The following is a 13476-nucleotide window of genomic DNA, read 5'->3' as shown; positions in this document are numbered from 1 at the left end:
CGAGCTGCGACCCGACAACATGTCCTTTGCAGCTTGTGAATAAATTACTATTCTTGCACCTTCCTTGCACCGCCTCTGACTCCATATATACATATGTATATAATAAGTGTCACGATCCGATTTTATTTTGTATTTGCGTGCATTTCCTGTTTGGAAAGTGGCACTGTACTGATAGTGGTGATTTTATTTTGGAATACTTAGCGTGCACTTCCTGTCCTGAGAGTGGAGGTGTCCTGAGAGTGGAGGTCTGCAGGCAGACCCCTCTCAATAATGAGGGCATAATGGTCGAAGATGCAACTTATTCTGTGCTCATAATGTTTAAACAGTGCTCCAGCCATTTATTTATTTCAAAATCAGCCTTTTTAACTTTCCCGTACATTTTTGTGCAGATTGGAAAATGAGGCCTTTGGGTTGGATGTCCAGCAAATAGCCTGTCCTGGATCTACTTCCATGTAGCATGTTTATTTTTCCAAACATGACTACTGGTTCAGTGTCAAATGTATTGCTTTCATCAAAGTCTCAGTCACAAATAACATAATTAGCTATGGAGTCAGATTTGGGTCAATATTCTAGCGCGCAAAACAAGCTACTCACGAGCGGAAAATGTGCTTCTACACACGCATGAAATGACCCTCGCGTGCAGATTAAATCCCCGCGAGCGGCTATGAGACAGCCCTATTGCTCCCTCGCGGGAGTGTCAGCCTCACTCGCTCGCGGAATCTGTATACGCGCGCGTGAAAAGTTTCTGGCACTTTGGGGCGGAGCCACTGGACTTTGATTGATAGCTGCCAGGAACCCCGGAGTTGCCAGGTTTGATAAATGCCTGAACTACCAAGAGCCGAGGAGTGACAGCTGCAAGATCAGTTGGACGAGATTGAATGGTAAATGTGTCCATAAAAAACTATTATATTCGTAAGATGTACAGCTAATATAATATTAATTAATTTTATATAAAACAATATATTTTTGAGTGGGCTGTATCTGTCGAAAACTGCTAGCTACTGTCTGCTGTATGCACCTCCCTTACGAAATGAACTATAAATGAACTATAGTATTACTATAGTATACTATAAGAGTTGTATAGTGTCCTATAGTAAGTTTGTAGTGTTCTGTAGTATTTTTCACCAGCTATTGTATTACTATAGTTTTTTCTGTAGTGCCATTTTATTAGCTATAGTAGCCCTATAATATTTCAATAGTAATACTCTGTATCTAGATCTTTGTAGTATTCCTATATTATTTTAAATAGTATAACTATAGTATAATATGGTTTTTCTGTAGTTGTTTTTTAAACACACTATAGAACACTCCTAATAGCATAATATTGTCATATGAATGCATAGCAGAGATGTTCACAAGTCTTTTTTTGCAAGTCCAAGTCAAGTCTCAAGTCTTTGGTCACGAGTCCAAGTCAAGTCTCAAGTCTCTAAAAAAATAAAAGTCTCATGTCTCTTCTGGTTGTAATAAGCCTTCTATTGTCTGCTGCTATCCAGTCTGTTAAGAATACTGCACAGCTCTATACTGCACCTCTGTAACCGTATTGTTTAATTACACTGGGTCTCTAATGACATCTTTTAAGTCTACTATTAATAAACATATTCCTCTATCCTCTCACTCAAACCCAGTGTAATGGTAACCTGATAAACCTGTAACATTAACGTTACGTGGTCAACAATAAACCTGTAACCTGCCTATAAACCGACAGATGTATTTATGTATGTAACTATGTATTTTTCTACGTTTAACGTTAGGTGGCAGCGGGTAATGATTAACGTTACCGACCTTTTTTATGTCATGTCAAGAGTTGGATGTCAACGCCACTCAACTCAAACAAGTGTGACAAGCAATTCACTAATCTTTTCAAATATTCAGTTACAAAGCTAGTAGCAAGCTAAGTTAACATTACATAGCTGATGCTGAGCTAAACATGTTTGCTAACCGTCCATATGCGTTAATGTGACTGACCTCTCCGGGTGAGTTTTCAAGTGCCTGATGAAATTCAACGTTGTTGCGCCAGCATCCTTGATTTTGATATTGCAGACTTTGCAGTGTGCGCTCCTTTTGTTGGTGCCGCCGGCGATTTGTTCGAAGTTTTTGTAGTTGAACCAAGCAGCTGAACAAGCAGCCGCAGGTGTGCCGCCGGTGGCATTGTGTTACTACGAGGTAGTAACAGAGGCGCGCACGTCTGCGTAATGAGCCCGGCTAAAGTAACTGGATGGCCTACCTGCCTGTCAGCCTTCCATCTGGACACAAACGTATCTCGTGCCCTCATTGGTCATATGCGCGTTCGTGTGTGTTGGAGGAGGCGGGCTCTATAAGGAAGTAGCAGCCTCGAGCAGATTATCTCCGGTTGTGTATTTTCAAATTCTAGCGATCTCGAGCCGGTTTCTCTCAAATGTACCTACCCCACCTTTAATACGCCAAAAATAGAAAACACAATGATTGTTCACGAGTCCCAACACACGAGTCCAAGTCGAGTCTGAAGTCTTTTGGTCACGAGTCCAAGTCAAGTCTGAAGTCTCTGTGTGTGCGACTTAAGTGCGACTCGAGTCCGAGTCGCAGACTCGAGTCCCCATCTCTGATGCATAGTATTACTATAGTGTTTGTAAAAGTATTACTATAGTGTTTTTGTTGGTGTTTCCGTATTAAGACTATATTATTTTAAATAGTACTACTATAGTATAATATATAGTAATAGTATGATGTTGTCATAATGAACACATATTATTACTGTAGTGTTTGTAAAAGTATTGCACTCCTAGAATTAATTTCATTTTTTTATATCAAATGAATTGAGATATATATATATATATTAGCTGTACACTGCTCTTGGTAGTTTAGGCATTTATCAAACCTGGCAACTCCGGGGTTCCTGGCAGCTGTCAATCAAAGTCCAGTGGCTCCGCCCCAAAGTGTCAGAGACTTTTCACGCGCGCGTAGACAGACTCCGCGAGCGAGTGAGGCTGACACTCCCGCGAGGGAGCAAGAGGGCTGTCTCTCTCGCGAGCGAGCGCATAGCCGCTCGCGGGGGTTTAATCTGCGCGCAAGACTCATTTTATACGCGTGTGAAAGCACATTTCCCGCTCGTGAGTAGCTTGTTTTACGTGCTAGAATATTGACCCAAATCTGACTCCATATTAGCCATATTCTGACTGCAACAGACACATGTGTTGTTCTATTAATAAGAAACTTTCTAAAGTTGCATTACATGCCTAAAAAGAGGGAGTGGAGCACAAAAGAATGGCATATGGTGCGATATAATTGTAAGTGTTTTACAGAGTGTACATTGCCACAAACAAGCCAGTATATACTCCATAAATCAGATCAAGATCAGGCCATATGCGAACAGAAGACTGAGTAAATCATGAGTATTAAGAAAACGTAAGAGCCAAATCCTTATACTAGAAGCCCCAGATATCATTAGCAGCTATACAACATTCCTGCATTCTCATTCAATAGCTTGGTCTTTGCGTTAAGCCGTTAGGCGTACCTCACTGAATCACACTGACTTAGATCAAACAGAAGGGGAATTAACCTGTGTTAGCACAACTTGGTCTCATGTACAAAAGAAACACACGTAACACTGATTAAACCTTATTTTAACAACTGAGGGGATTGAAGATGTTCCCTTTTTTGGACCTTGACTATCTCTTCATCTCCTGAAATAGAAAACCTGCTGCTTTGCTGTCATGTTTGGAGCCAGAAGACTTGATCTGCTTCTGTATTATTCTCTTTGAACAGGTTGTGAGGAGATTGGTAAGAATATATGTTTTTAGGGCCGTAAGCTTTCTATTTTTTAACAGAAAGTGATTATCCCACTGACCGTATACAGTAACCTACTAGAAAGGAACACTAATGTGCTGAAGGGGCTTGGCCATGTAACAACAAAAGATCTTTGACATCTGTCCAATATTGTGTCATCACAATGAGTTAAATAATGGACAAGAGTTAGTGTTAGCAGCATTCACCGCTGATACGAAGAAAGAACTGTTATTTTCAAAGATGTTTGGGATCAAAGCTGAGTAGTGAAAAGTGTTCTAATTTTGTGCTAAATGTTTTGAATGCCAAAAAAAATCAACTTAAAATGAAAAGAAAACTCAAACTGTGAGGAAAAACGGCAGCTTCTCATTCATGTTAGACTCAAATGCACTTTTAAGTCAGTTTAATAATTATCTTTCTGACCCGGTTCCCATTTTACAGTCCTTTGGTTGCCTTTGCATTGTGTCCGTTTTATGACAGTTAATGTATGCTCTTTGGTCTGGGAGGTTTTGCATGGGTCGATTTCAGATTGGGTCCCATTAGGTTTCCTTTTTTCTTTCTCTCGCCTCTGTTATCGATGTTGTGGTACTCCACAGGCTCACTTTCCTGGCTCCCACTCCCATGAGCCCACACTCTGTGAGGCCTCTAGAGAATACACAAAAACAGCCGCCAGTACCACAAGAACAATCCAGACTCCCCAATGCACAATCACCCCTTTTGCAGAGTACACAAGTTTTAATTGCACATCTGAATAACAGCTGTGTAGCTAAGCCATTTCATACAGTATATTACAATTTGAGTAAGGCAAGAAGGTCCCGTCCATACTTTTGATATGATTTCCTTGGGGGTACTGTCAAAATATTAGTACCAGGCTGATCGCTACAAGATAACTACTAACTAGTCATTGTATTCCCTGATTAACATATCTGTGTTTATCTCTGCAACAAATCAAATGCTTTTTGATAGACATAATGTGACACCAGGATCATATTGATAGGCAACATCCGGGTCTGAAAAGGTAAGCCAGTGATACTTCTCACTTAAAAAGCAACAACAAGTCTATGGTCTCAATCGCTAGTTTTACGTTTTCTTCAATAAAGCAATATTGTTTTTTGTATATCATGATCCATTTTTAGAGTAAAACAGACTTGCTAGGGGTATGCTTTTAGGGGTGGCTACCTGGTGATTGACAGGTCCGTAATGCTCCGTTCTGGATGGTGTCCACCAAGGCCGCCAGAAGCGGGGGGGCCAGGGGGGCATTGGCCCCCCCACTTCTAAAATGAATCCGGCACGCCTGGAGTCCACGTTGTCCTCATACAATGGCAAACCTTTCAAAATGTGTTTTCAGTAAAGTAAATTGTAAATTGTAATATTTTGGTCACCTGAAAGTGTCTGGTTATGCCTTCAGGTGTACTAGCTCAACCCTCTCATGTCACTTCTGGTTTAAAAAATGAAGATGGTAGCAACAAAAAAACTATAGTCCTTGAATACATCTTCAAGTCAGTACCCAAAACGTATTGATTAGTTTTCCCACTGTTCCACAAACACTTCATTACTGAGTTTGTAGTGATAATGTGCCAGCTTTGTTTTTGCCCTAATGTCCGATCCACTCTCATCCACTCTTTAGCCCAACCTTACTTAGGAGCTTCACCGCTGCTCCTTTATATTCAGAGGAGCCAGTTGAGTTATCTGATCAGTATGGGCACCTGGACACCTTGCTGTGGAGGTTTTCTAAGCATGTCCCACTGGGAGAATGCTCAGGGGAAAATACTTGAGGGATAACACGTCCTATCTAGCTTGGGAAATCCTAAGGGCCCTCCGTGAGAAGCTGCAGGATTTAGCTGTGAAATGGGACATCTGGACTACATGACCTGTAGCTACTGCACATATAAAACCACCTTTTTCACCACTTGTATAACTAATTACCCCACATCCAGCTTTATTTTTCTACGAGCAGGAGTACAACGTTTGTCACGTATGCAAGCCAATTTTAAATATCTAGTTGTTTATAAGAAATACAAAGCAGAGGAGCTGCTATCTGTTGCAAAAATAAATGTGTTGAATATCTGAGAGTAATTCTTTTTTTGGCTATATTTTCCCAATTTACACCTTCACTTCTAACATTAGTCTCGACAATTCGACTGGGGTTTCTTTCACACCTTTTTCAGCATCATTATAGTAATTTGCAGTGTCTTTTGCATATATTTTAAGAGAAACTACACACTTCATTAATTTGCATAAGCACCTTGACTGGGGTTGCAGCTGCTGCACTAAGTTACTTTAAATAATGATATGATCTTAGAGCAAATATCTCATGAAAATAAACAGATGACTTGTAGCTGAATGAAGAGGTGCAGTGTAGTACATCAATATATATACATCCCTTAGGATATAGAAAGGCAATTTGTTTTTCTTTGAAGCCATACTGTGCTCTATTTGTGAATAATCTTACAGTAAGCCACATTAATTGTTTGCAGTCCCTTCACAAATTGGTTAACATGAAGTATTGTGTACTGACACATCTGGAAACCATCTTTGAAATGTAAGCAGTGAGGGATTTGAGTTCAGTCACACTGCATGTGGAAAATTGCACAATTTCTCTAGTTAGTCAAGATAAGGGCTCTGGTGAACAAGAGACAGCTGTAAATATGAGAAAGTCTGCCTTTAGCGCAGTGTTGTCACCATCAGGAAAATATCATCTCTGCTTATTTCTGTCTTCCTCAGTAAATAAGCCGGCAACTGAGGTTTTAGGGTTCTGTTGAGCTTCAGTTCGGTTATTGAAAATGATTTCTCCTTTCTTTTTTCTTTTTTTGTTGCTTTTAAATCTATTTTACAAAATGACATTATTACCCTCAGGGAAAAATGGAGCTGTCAGCAGCACTTTTTGTCCATATGATTCGATCCTCTCTCCCCCCTCCTGCTGCCGTCTCCTTGCGACTCCAACATCACCTTTCCCTGACACTAGATAAACACTGACAGCCCATTACTGCTTATCTCATGCTATCCTCCTTAATCACTGACATCATGACCACATCAAAGTAGAAAATAAATAACAAATCTCAGCCCTGTTCTGATACTAGTTTTGTCACATAATTAAAACATAAGTCAGAAAAGTTAACTTTTGGCTGTCCTTCATTTTGATAACAGTGTTTGCCTGATTTTTATAAAAGCTTCCCTACAGACAGTATTTATGTATTCAAACATACACTTCTTTGAATAATTTATGAGTTTAACATATTTTAACACATCAAAAAAACATTTAAAGGAGGCTTGAAACTTCGCTGTATTTTTTTTTAGAGATCTTTGGAAATATTTAAGTAACACAGACCTCAAGGTAGCAAGCATTAGATTTGACCACACATTTCGCTCATGTAAAGTTGCTCTGCATCTAAATCGAGAATGAGCAGGCATATCCACAGTTACCACTACATTGTACATTTCAAGACCCTGAGATATTGTTGAAGGGGCCTTTGAAACCTGCAAATGAGCATACATGTGCAGCTTTTATATATGTATTGTGTGCCTCTACTGAGACATTTTCCATGCTTTAATGTTCAAAAAGGAATTTGTTTTTCTCATACTGCCTGTGCTGCAACACCTCCTTTCCCCCTCTGTCTGAAACCAGAGCTCAGTCTGCTCTGATTGGTTAGCTGGCCGGGCTCTGTTGTGATCTCTGTTGTCACCCGCTTAAAGATGTCCCACCCCTTAGCCTATCACGTACAATGTGTTGGAGTGCTAGCCAATAGAAACACAAGTGTTACATAGTAATTTCACTTGTTACTGAAGTAAACAAAGGAGTCCAATGGAGGCGTTTCAGGCAGGGGGGGGGGGGGGGGGGTGTGTGGGAGAGAAACTCCCTCTGGAGGAAACTTTGGGTCTTTAGCCTTTGCAGACCATTTACATGCACAAAAACCTATATCAAACACTACAGGAAAGGGAGAACCCCAAATAAGCATAATAGGGCCCCTTTAAGACCAGAGTGTGTGCCTTCAGGGAGTGGTCAGCTTTCTGTCCCCAGAGTCAGAACTAAACATGGTAAAGCAGCGTTCATTATTATGCTCCAAATATCTGGAACAAACTCCCAGAAACCTGCAGGTCCGCTGCAACTCTGACTACTTTTAAATCCAGGCTGAAGACTTTTCTTTTTTTCACTGCTTTTAATTGAACTATTCATATCTTAGACTGCACTGTAACTTTTATCCATGTATTTTTTCTTTTAATGTTTATTTTATTAGCTTTTCTTTTTAATGACTGATTTTAAATGCCATTTTCTTAATGTCTTTCATTTTTTGTAAAGCACTTTGAATTGCCTTGTGTTGAAAAGTACTATATAAATAAACTTGCCTTGCCTTACTGTGTTTGAGTCATTCTATATTTGTCCAGAATACAAAGCAGTTTTTTTAATGCTGCTTCCTTGGGGGGGTTATCAATTGTGCTGTAGCGAAATATCGTCGACGACATATTTCCACGTCGACGCGTCGCTACACACACGTGGGTCACCCACAGCAACAAGCAGTTCTAGCTGTGGTGGCTACCATTAGCAGCTAGCATTTGCTCTCTGATTTTTACATTAAAATGGAATTATAGATTATAAATTCAATCGTTTTTTTATACATAGACGTTAAAAACCTATGGATTAACCGTTTCAGCTGCGTTTTTTCTCATTTTAATGCCATTGAACACGTCTTTTGATCAGATTGACAGCTACGGTGGTGAGACGATCTCCCTAGAAGCTCTGTAAAGGTACGTGTTGTGATGACTGTGTTTGCTTCCCCTGTCGCGAGTCCGGATCACTCAGTGATGATACTATATACCTACATAATCTGTGGAACCTCATCTTTAATCGGATATCTTGTATGTGCAGCTACGATAAGTAGTAAGGCAAATGTCAGCCTTATGAACGGAGGTACCGTGGGACTTGCCCTTCCCATGTACGGGAGTCCGCTCAATGGAAATGCGATGTCAAGTTCCGATGTCAAGTTCCTGTCAGCGGCTAGACATATGTTACCAGTGTTTACCAGTGTTGCCAGGGGCATGATAACATCCTCCACTGGAGGTTGGGTGTTGCTGCTGTGAATAAGGCCGACTATGGGTGCCGATGGGCGGACGGTAAAGCACCGCAAAGTAGACCCCCTTTAAGTGTAAGGCAAATGTCAGCCTTATGAACGGAGGTACCGTGGGACTTGCCCTTCCCATGTACGGGAGTCCGCTCAATGGAAATGCGATGTCAAGTTCCGATGTCAAGTTCCTGTCAGCGGCTAGACATATGTTACCAGTGTTTACCAGTGTTGCCAGGGGCATGATAACATCCTCCACTGGAGGTTGGGTGTTGCTGCTGTGAATAAGGCCGACTATGGGTGCTGATGGGCGGACGGTAAAGCACCGCAAAGTATACCCCCTTTAAGTGTAGCCAGGGGCACGAGAAACATCCTCCATGGAGGTTGGGTGTTGCTGCTGTGAATAAGGCCGACTATGGGTGCTGATGGGCGGACGGTAAAGCACCGCAAAGTATACCCCCTTTAAGTGTAGCCAGGGGCACGAGAAACATCCTCCATGGAGGTTGGGTGCTGCTGCTGTGAAGAAGGCCGACTATGGGTGCTGATGGGTGGACGGTAAAGCACCGCAAAGTATACCCCCTTTAAGTGTAGCCAGGGGCACGAGCAAAATCCTCCATGGAGGTTGGGTGCTGCTGCTGTGAGGAAGGCCGACTATGGGTGCTGATGGGCGGACGGTAAAGCACCGCAAAGTAGACCCCCTTTAAGTGTAGCCAGGGTCACCCTGCATGCGTCGTCAAATGTGATTGAAATGGACAGATTCCTGTACATTTCAATCACTTTTAATGGGAGTCGTCAGTATATGGAGCTTAACCCATAATTCCCGGACGTTCCAGGCCGAATTTGGAAGCTCATATGCGGCCTGCCATGCGCCTCCACCCGTGGAAAGCAAAAAAAAGTAAAGAAAACGGTCAATTATATGTTAAAATAATCAAAAATGAAGTTTTTGAAAATTCTTGAAAAACGGCTAAGTGCCAACGGGGGAGGGGGTCAAGTCTTCGGCGCTTCGGAACGAAGCCCCGGAGACTTTTGCACTCCCCCGTTGCAATTTACAACGGAGAGGGGAAACGAGAGCTCCCCTCCTCCGTCCAAAATTTTTATTCATCTTTTCCAAGCTACCATCTGCACGAAATCGGAAACCCGGTTTTTGAGAGCACTTAGAAAAAAACGAGCTATTTTCACATGATGGGGAAATCATGGAGGAATGTATCCGCCTCATGAGCACTTTGGATCGGATGAAATTGTTGCCTGGAGGAACCCCCAATCATGGTTCTCACAAAACTTTAAGTTTTCAAACTGGTGTCTGGAGGAATGCAAGGGGAGTTGTCAGGGGACTCTACCCGCCTCAAGAGGCACTATTTTGGGATACATTTTATCCATTTTCACCCCTTTTTATGGTTCTTCCAAAAAGTTAACTTATACTTTTTCCGACTCTGGAGAAAGGTAGGGGGAGTTGTCAGGGGACTCTACCTGCCTTTTGGAACACTATTTTCGGATACAATTTATCCATTTTCACCCTTTTCTCTGGTTCTTCCAAAAGTTGACTTTAACTTTTTCCCACCCTGGATAAAGGTATGGGGAGTTGTCAGGGGACTCTACCTGCCTTTTGGAACACTATTTTCGGATACAATTTATCCATTTTCACCCTTTTCTCTGGTTCTTCCAAAAGTTGACTTAAACTTGTTCCCACCCTGGAGAAAGGTATGGGGAGTTGTCAGGGGACTCTACCTGCCTTTTGGAACACTATTTTCGGATACAATTTATCCATTTTCACCCTTTTCTCTGGTTCTTCCAAAAGTTGACTTAAACTTGTTCCCACCCTGGAGAAAGGTATGGGGAGTTGTCAGGGGACTCTACCTGCCTTTTGGAACACTATTTTCGGATACACTTTATCCATTTTCACCCTTTTCTCTGGTTCTTCCAAAAGTTGACTTAAACTTGTTCCCACCCTGGAGAAAGGTATGGGGAGTTGTCAGGGGACTCTACCCGCCTTATGGAACACTATTTTGGGGTACTTTTTTCCCATTTCACCCCTTTTTTCTGGTTCTCTGGTTGTGGCGGCCTCGCCCTGGCCGTCCACCCTCTGGGTACCTGACTCCCCTGCCTCCTCCGGGGGGCAGTTGAGAGGGGTTCAATGCCTCCCCGGAGGATACTGTTATCCCGGCAACCCGCCAGCAGATGAAAAGACCCACCCCTCCGCCTCTCCACCTCTTCTGAGGGACGAGGGAACCGCGCGGGGGTCTGCTGGAGGCTACTGCCGGGTGCTCCGTCCTGCGCCTCACCGGTACCCTGACTCCAGCGCGGTGTGGCGGCCTCGCCCTGGCCGTCCACCCTCTGGGTACCTGACTCCCCTGCCTCCTCCGGGGGGCAGTTGAGAAGGGTTCAATGCCTCCCCGGAGGATACTGTTATCCCGGCAACCCGCCAGCAGATGAAAAGACCCACCCCCTCCGCCTCTCCACCTCTTCTGAGGGACGAGGGAACCGCGCGGGGGTCTGCTGGAGGCTACTGCCGGGTGCTCCGTCCTGCGCCTCACCGGTACCCTGACTCCAGCGCGGTGTGGCGGCCTCGCCCTGGCCGTCCACCCTCTGGGTACATGACTCCCCTGCCTCCTCCGGGGGGCAGTTGAGAAGGGTTCAATGCCTCCCCGGAGGATACTGTTATCCCGGCAACCCGCCAGCAGATGAAAAGACCCACCCCTCCGCCCTCTCCACCTCTTCTGAGGGACGAGGGAACCGCGCGGGGGTCTGCTGGAGGCTACTGCCGGGTGCTCCGTCCTGCGCCTCACCGGGACCCTGACTCCAGCGCGGTGTGGCGGCCTCGCCCTGGCCGTCCACCGTGCGCCCTCTGGGTCGTACCCGAAACTGTCGGGTATCCTTTGGGAGAATCAGACTCTGGAGGAACGTGAGGGGAGATTACAGGGATCTCTGCCCGCCTAACGAGTGCCTAAATGGGACACCGCACCATGATGCAAATGAAAACAAACACAGATTTGAAAATAAGCTGAGTGCGTCTTTCGTGAGTCTTTTCACGCTTCCTTCTTTTTTACCCACGATTCTGGTGACATTTTCCGGTACCGAAATGCTCAAGAATACAGGTCGGATGGCGGTCCGTTGTCCGATCTGCAATAGCTCCTACCGTGCCCTGAGCAAGCACCTACAGAGGAACCATGGTGTGCGTAACTTGGATGAAAGAAAAATTCTGCTGTTGTTGGCCAACGGACGGACCAACATTAGGCTCCATCCCTGTACCATTCTGGGATGCGAGTACCACGGCACAAGGCTGGATCGCCACTTGGCCAGAGACCATGTTGAGCTGGCCCGGGAGGAACTACATGTGGTTCAAAATCAAATGAAAATGACAGTGGCCAAGAAGGAGCTTTATGAACTCCGAATGACAAACCCCACAATAGAAATGATTACCGCTTGGGCTGTTGACACGGTGGCAGACGACGATATACTGTCACAACCTCCACCCTTGTCCCCGGTGAATGAATGTGACAACCCGGACTGCAAAGAATGGAGGCTGGAGGCTAACGCAGTGAGGGCTCAGCGGGACATATATGCTGCTGAGGTGAAATCCCTGCGCTGCAAGTTGCAGCAGAGGATAAAGGACAAGCGACAGAGGATGGATCAGCGGGCCGGGGACATGCCCGCGTTCGATGGGGAGGAACGAGAGCGGGTCATTCTGAAGAAACGACCCCGACCAGAGTCGACACCAACGAGGCTGTCCAAGTCGAAAGGTCCCTCCTGCAGCAAGTCTCCCATTCCTGCCTGCAGCACGTCTCCCATTCCCGCCTGCAGCACGTCTCCCATTCCCGCCTGCAGCAAGTCCCCCACTGGCTCTCACACCCATTCACCCAGCTCCTCAGAGCCTGCATCCATCCATACCGAGGCCTCGTCAACCTCCCCTCCCATAAATTCCCCCTGGTTCCGGGGCAGGGGCCGGGGAAATATAATGCGGGACATAACATTCCCACGGATCATGGGTAAGTGTTTTGGCTATGTGACACATGCAGTTTCTGTAACACATCATGTGTTGTCATTAAAGTACTGTTTATATTTCACAGAGGAGTATCTGCAAGGATACCGGGAGCATTATGCAGGTATCGACCCACCAGTGAGGCTCCAGGAAAACACAGTCTCCAAACTAAGCAGAGTGAAGTCGTTCCTCAGTTTCATGGCACACGGTTTCAATCGCCTGTCTGACTGGCTCTTTTTGAGGGATCTCAAGAGGATACGCGGGTGGTCCCGGAGCCTGATGAAGTCAAGCCTTCAGGTCACGACCTCCGACTTCTACATCAAGAATATATCACACTTTCTCAAGTACATGGCCGACACACCGTGCAAGGGGAGCAGGCTCAGCCAAACGGACATGATTTTAATCAAACGGGAAGTAGTTGCCATCCTGAAGTCCCTGAAGAGAAAGTACTTATCCACCAGATGCAAGTGAAGCGTGACAAGATGGAAGGTCTGCCGAGCCACAACGACCTAATGACATGCTTGACTTCGACCACCACTCGCATCCCTCAGCTCCTGGATGTGATGGCCAGCAATCCGACTACCGCGACCCGGACACTGCTCTATGGGTATATGACTCTTCATTGGAGCTGCATTTATGGCCACCGTCCGGGGGTCTACTCCAACATGACCAACGCCGAGGTCC

General features: G+C 44.7%; 1 protein-coding gene across 1 annotated transcript; it reads left to right on the top strand.

The window, feature by feature from the left end:
* The first annotated feature begins 11791 nt into the window (after positions 1 to 11791).
* On the top strand, positions 11792 to 13447 carry LOC139434964 (uncharacterized). The gene is made up of 2 exons (XM_071205240.1): positions 11792 to 12799; positions 12881 to 13447. Exons 1-2 carry the CDS (start codon positions 11893 to 11895, stop codon positions 13261 to 13263), a joined length of 1290 nt encoding a protein of 429 aa, XP_071061341.1. The 5' UTR covers positions 11792 to 11892; the 3' UTR covers positions 13264 to 13447.
* The last annotated feature ends 29 nt before the right edge of the window (positions 13448 to 13476 follow it).

Source organism: Pseudochaenichthys georgianus, chromosome 13 (genome assembly GCF_902827115.2).
Source record: "Pseudochaenichthys georgianus chromosome 13, fPseGeo1.2, whole genome shotgun sequence".
NCBI lineage: Eukaryota > Metazoa > Chordata > Actinopteri > Perciformes > Channichthyidae > Pseudochaenichthys > Pseudochaenichthys georgianus.
The sequence above is the reverse complement of the archived record's forward strand: the minus strand, read 5'-3'. Positions and strand labels throughout refer to the sequence as shown.

Excerpts from the sequence above, each read along its gene's own strand:
- LOC139434964 (XM_071205240.1), top strand. The coding sequence starts at position 11,893 with ATGCTCAAGAATACAGGTCGGATGGCGGTCCGTTGTCCGATCTGCAAT. Across the intron at positions 12,800-12,880 it reads AACATTCCCACGGATCATGG|AGGAGTATCTGCAAGGATAC; the intron begins GTAAGTGTTTTG and ends TATATTTCACAG.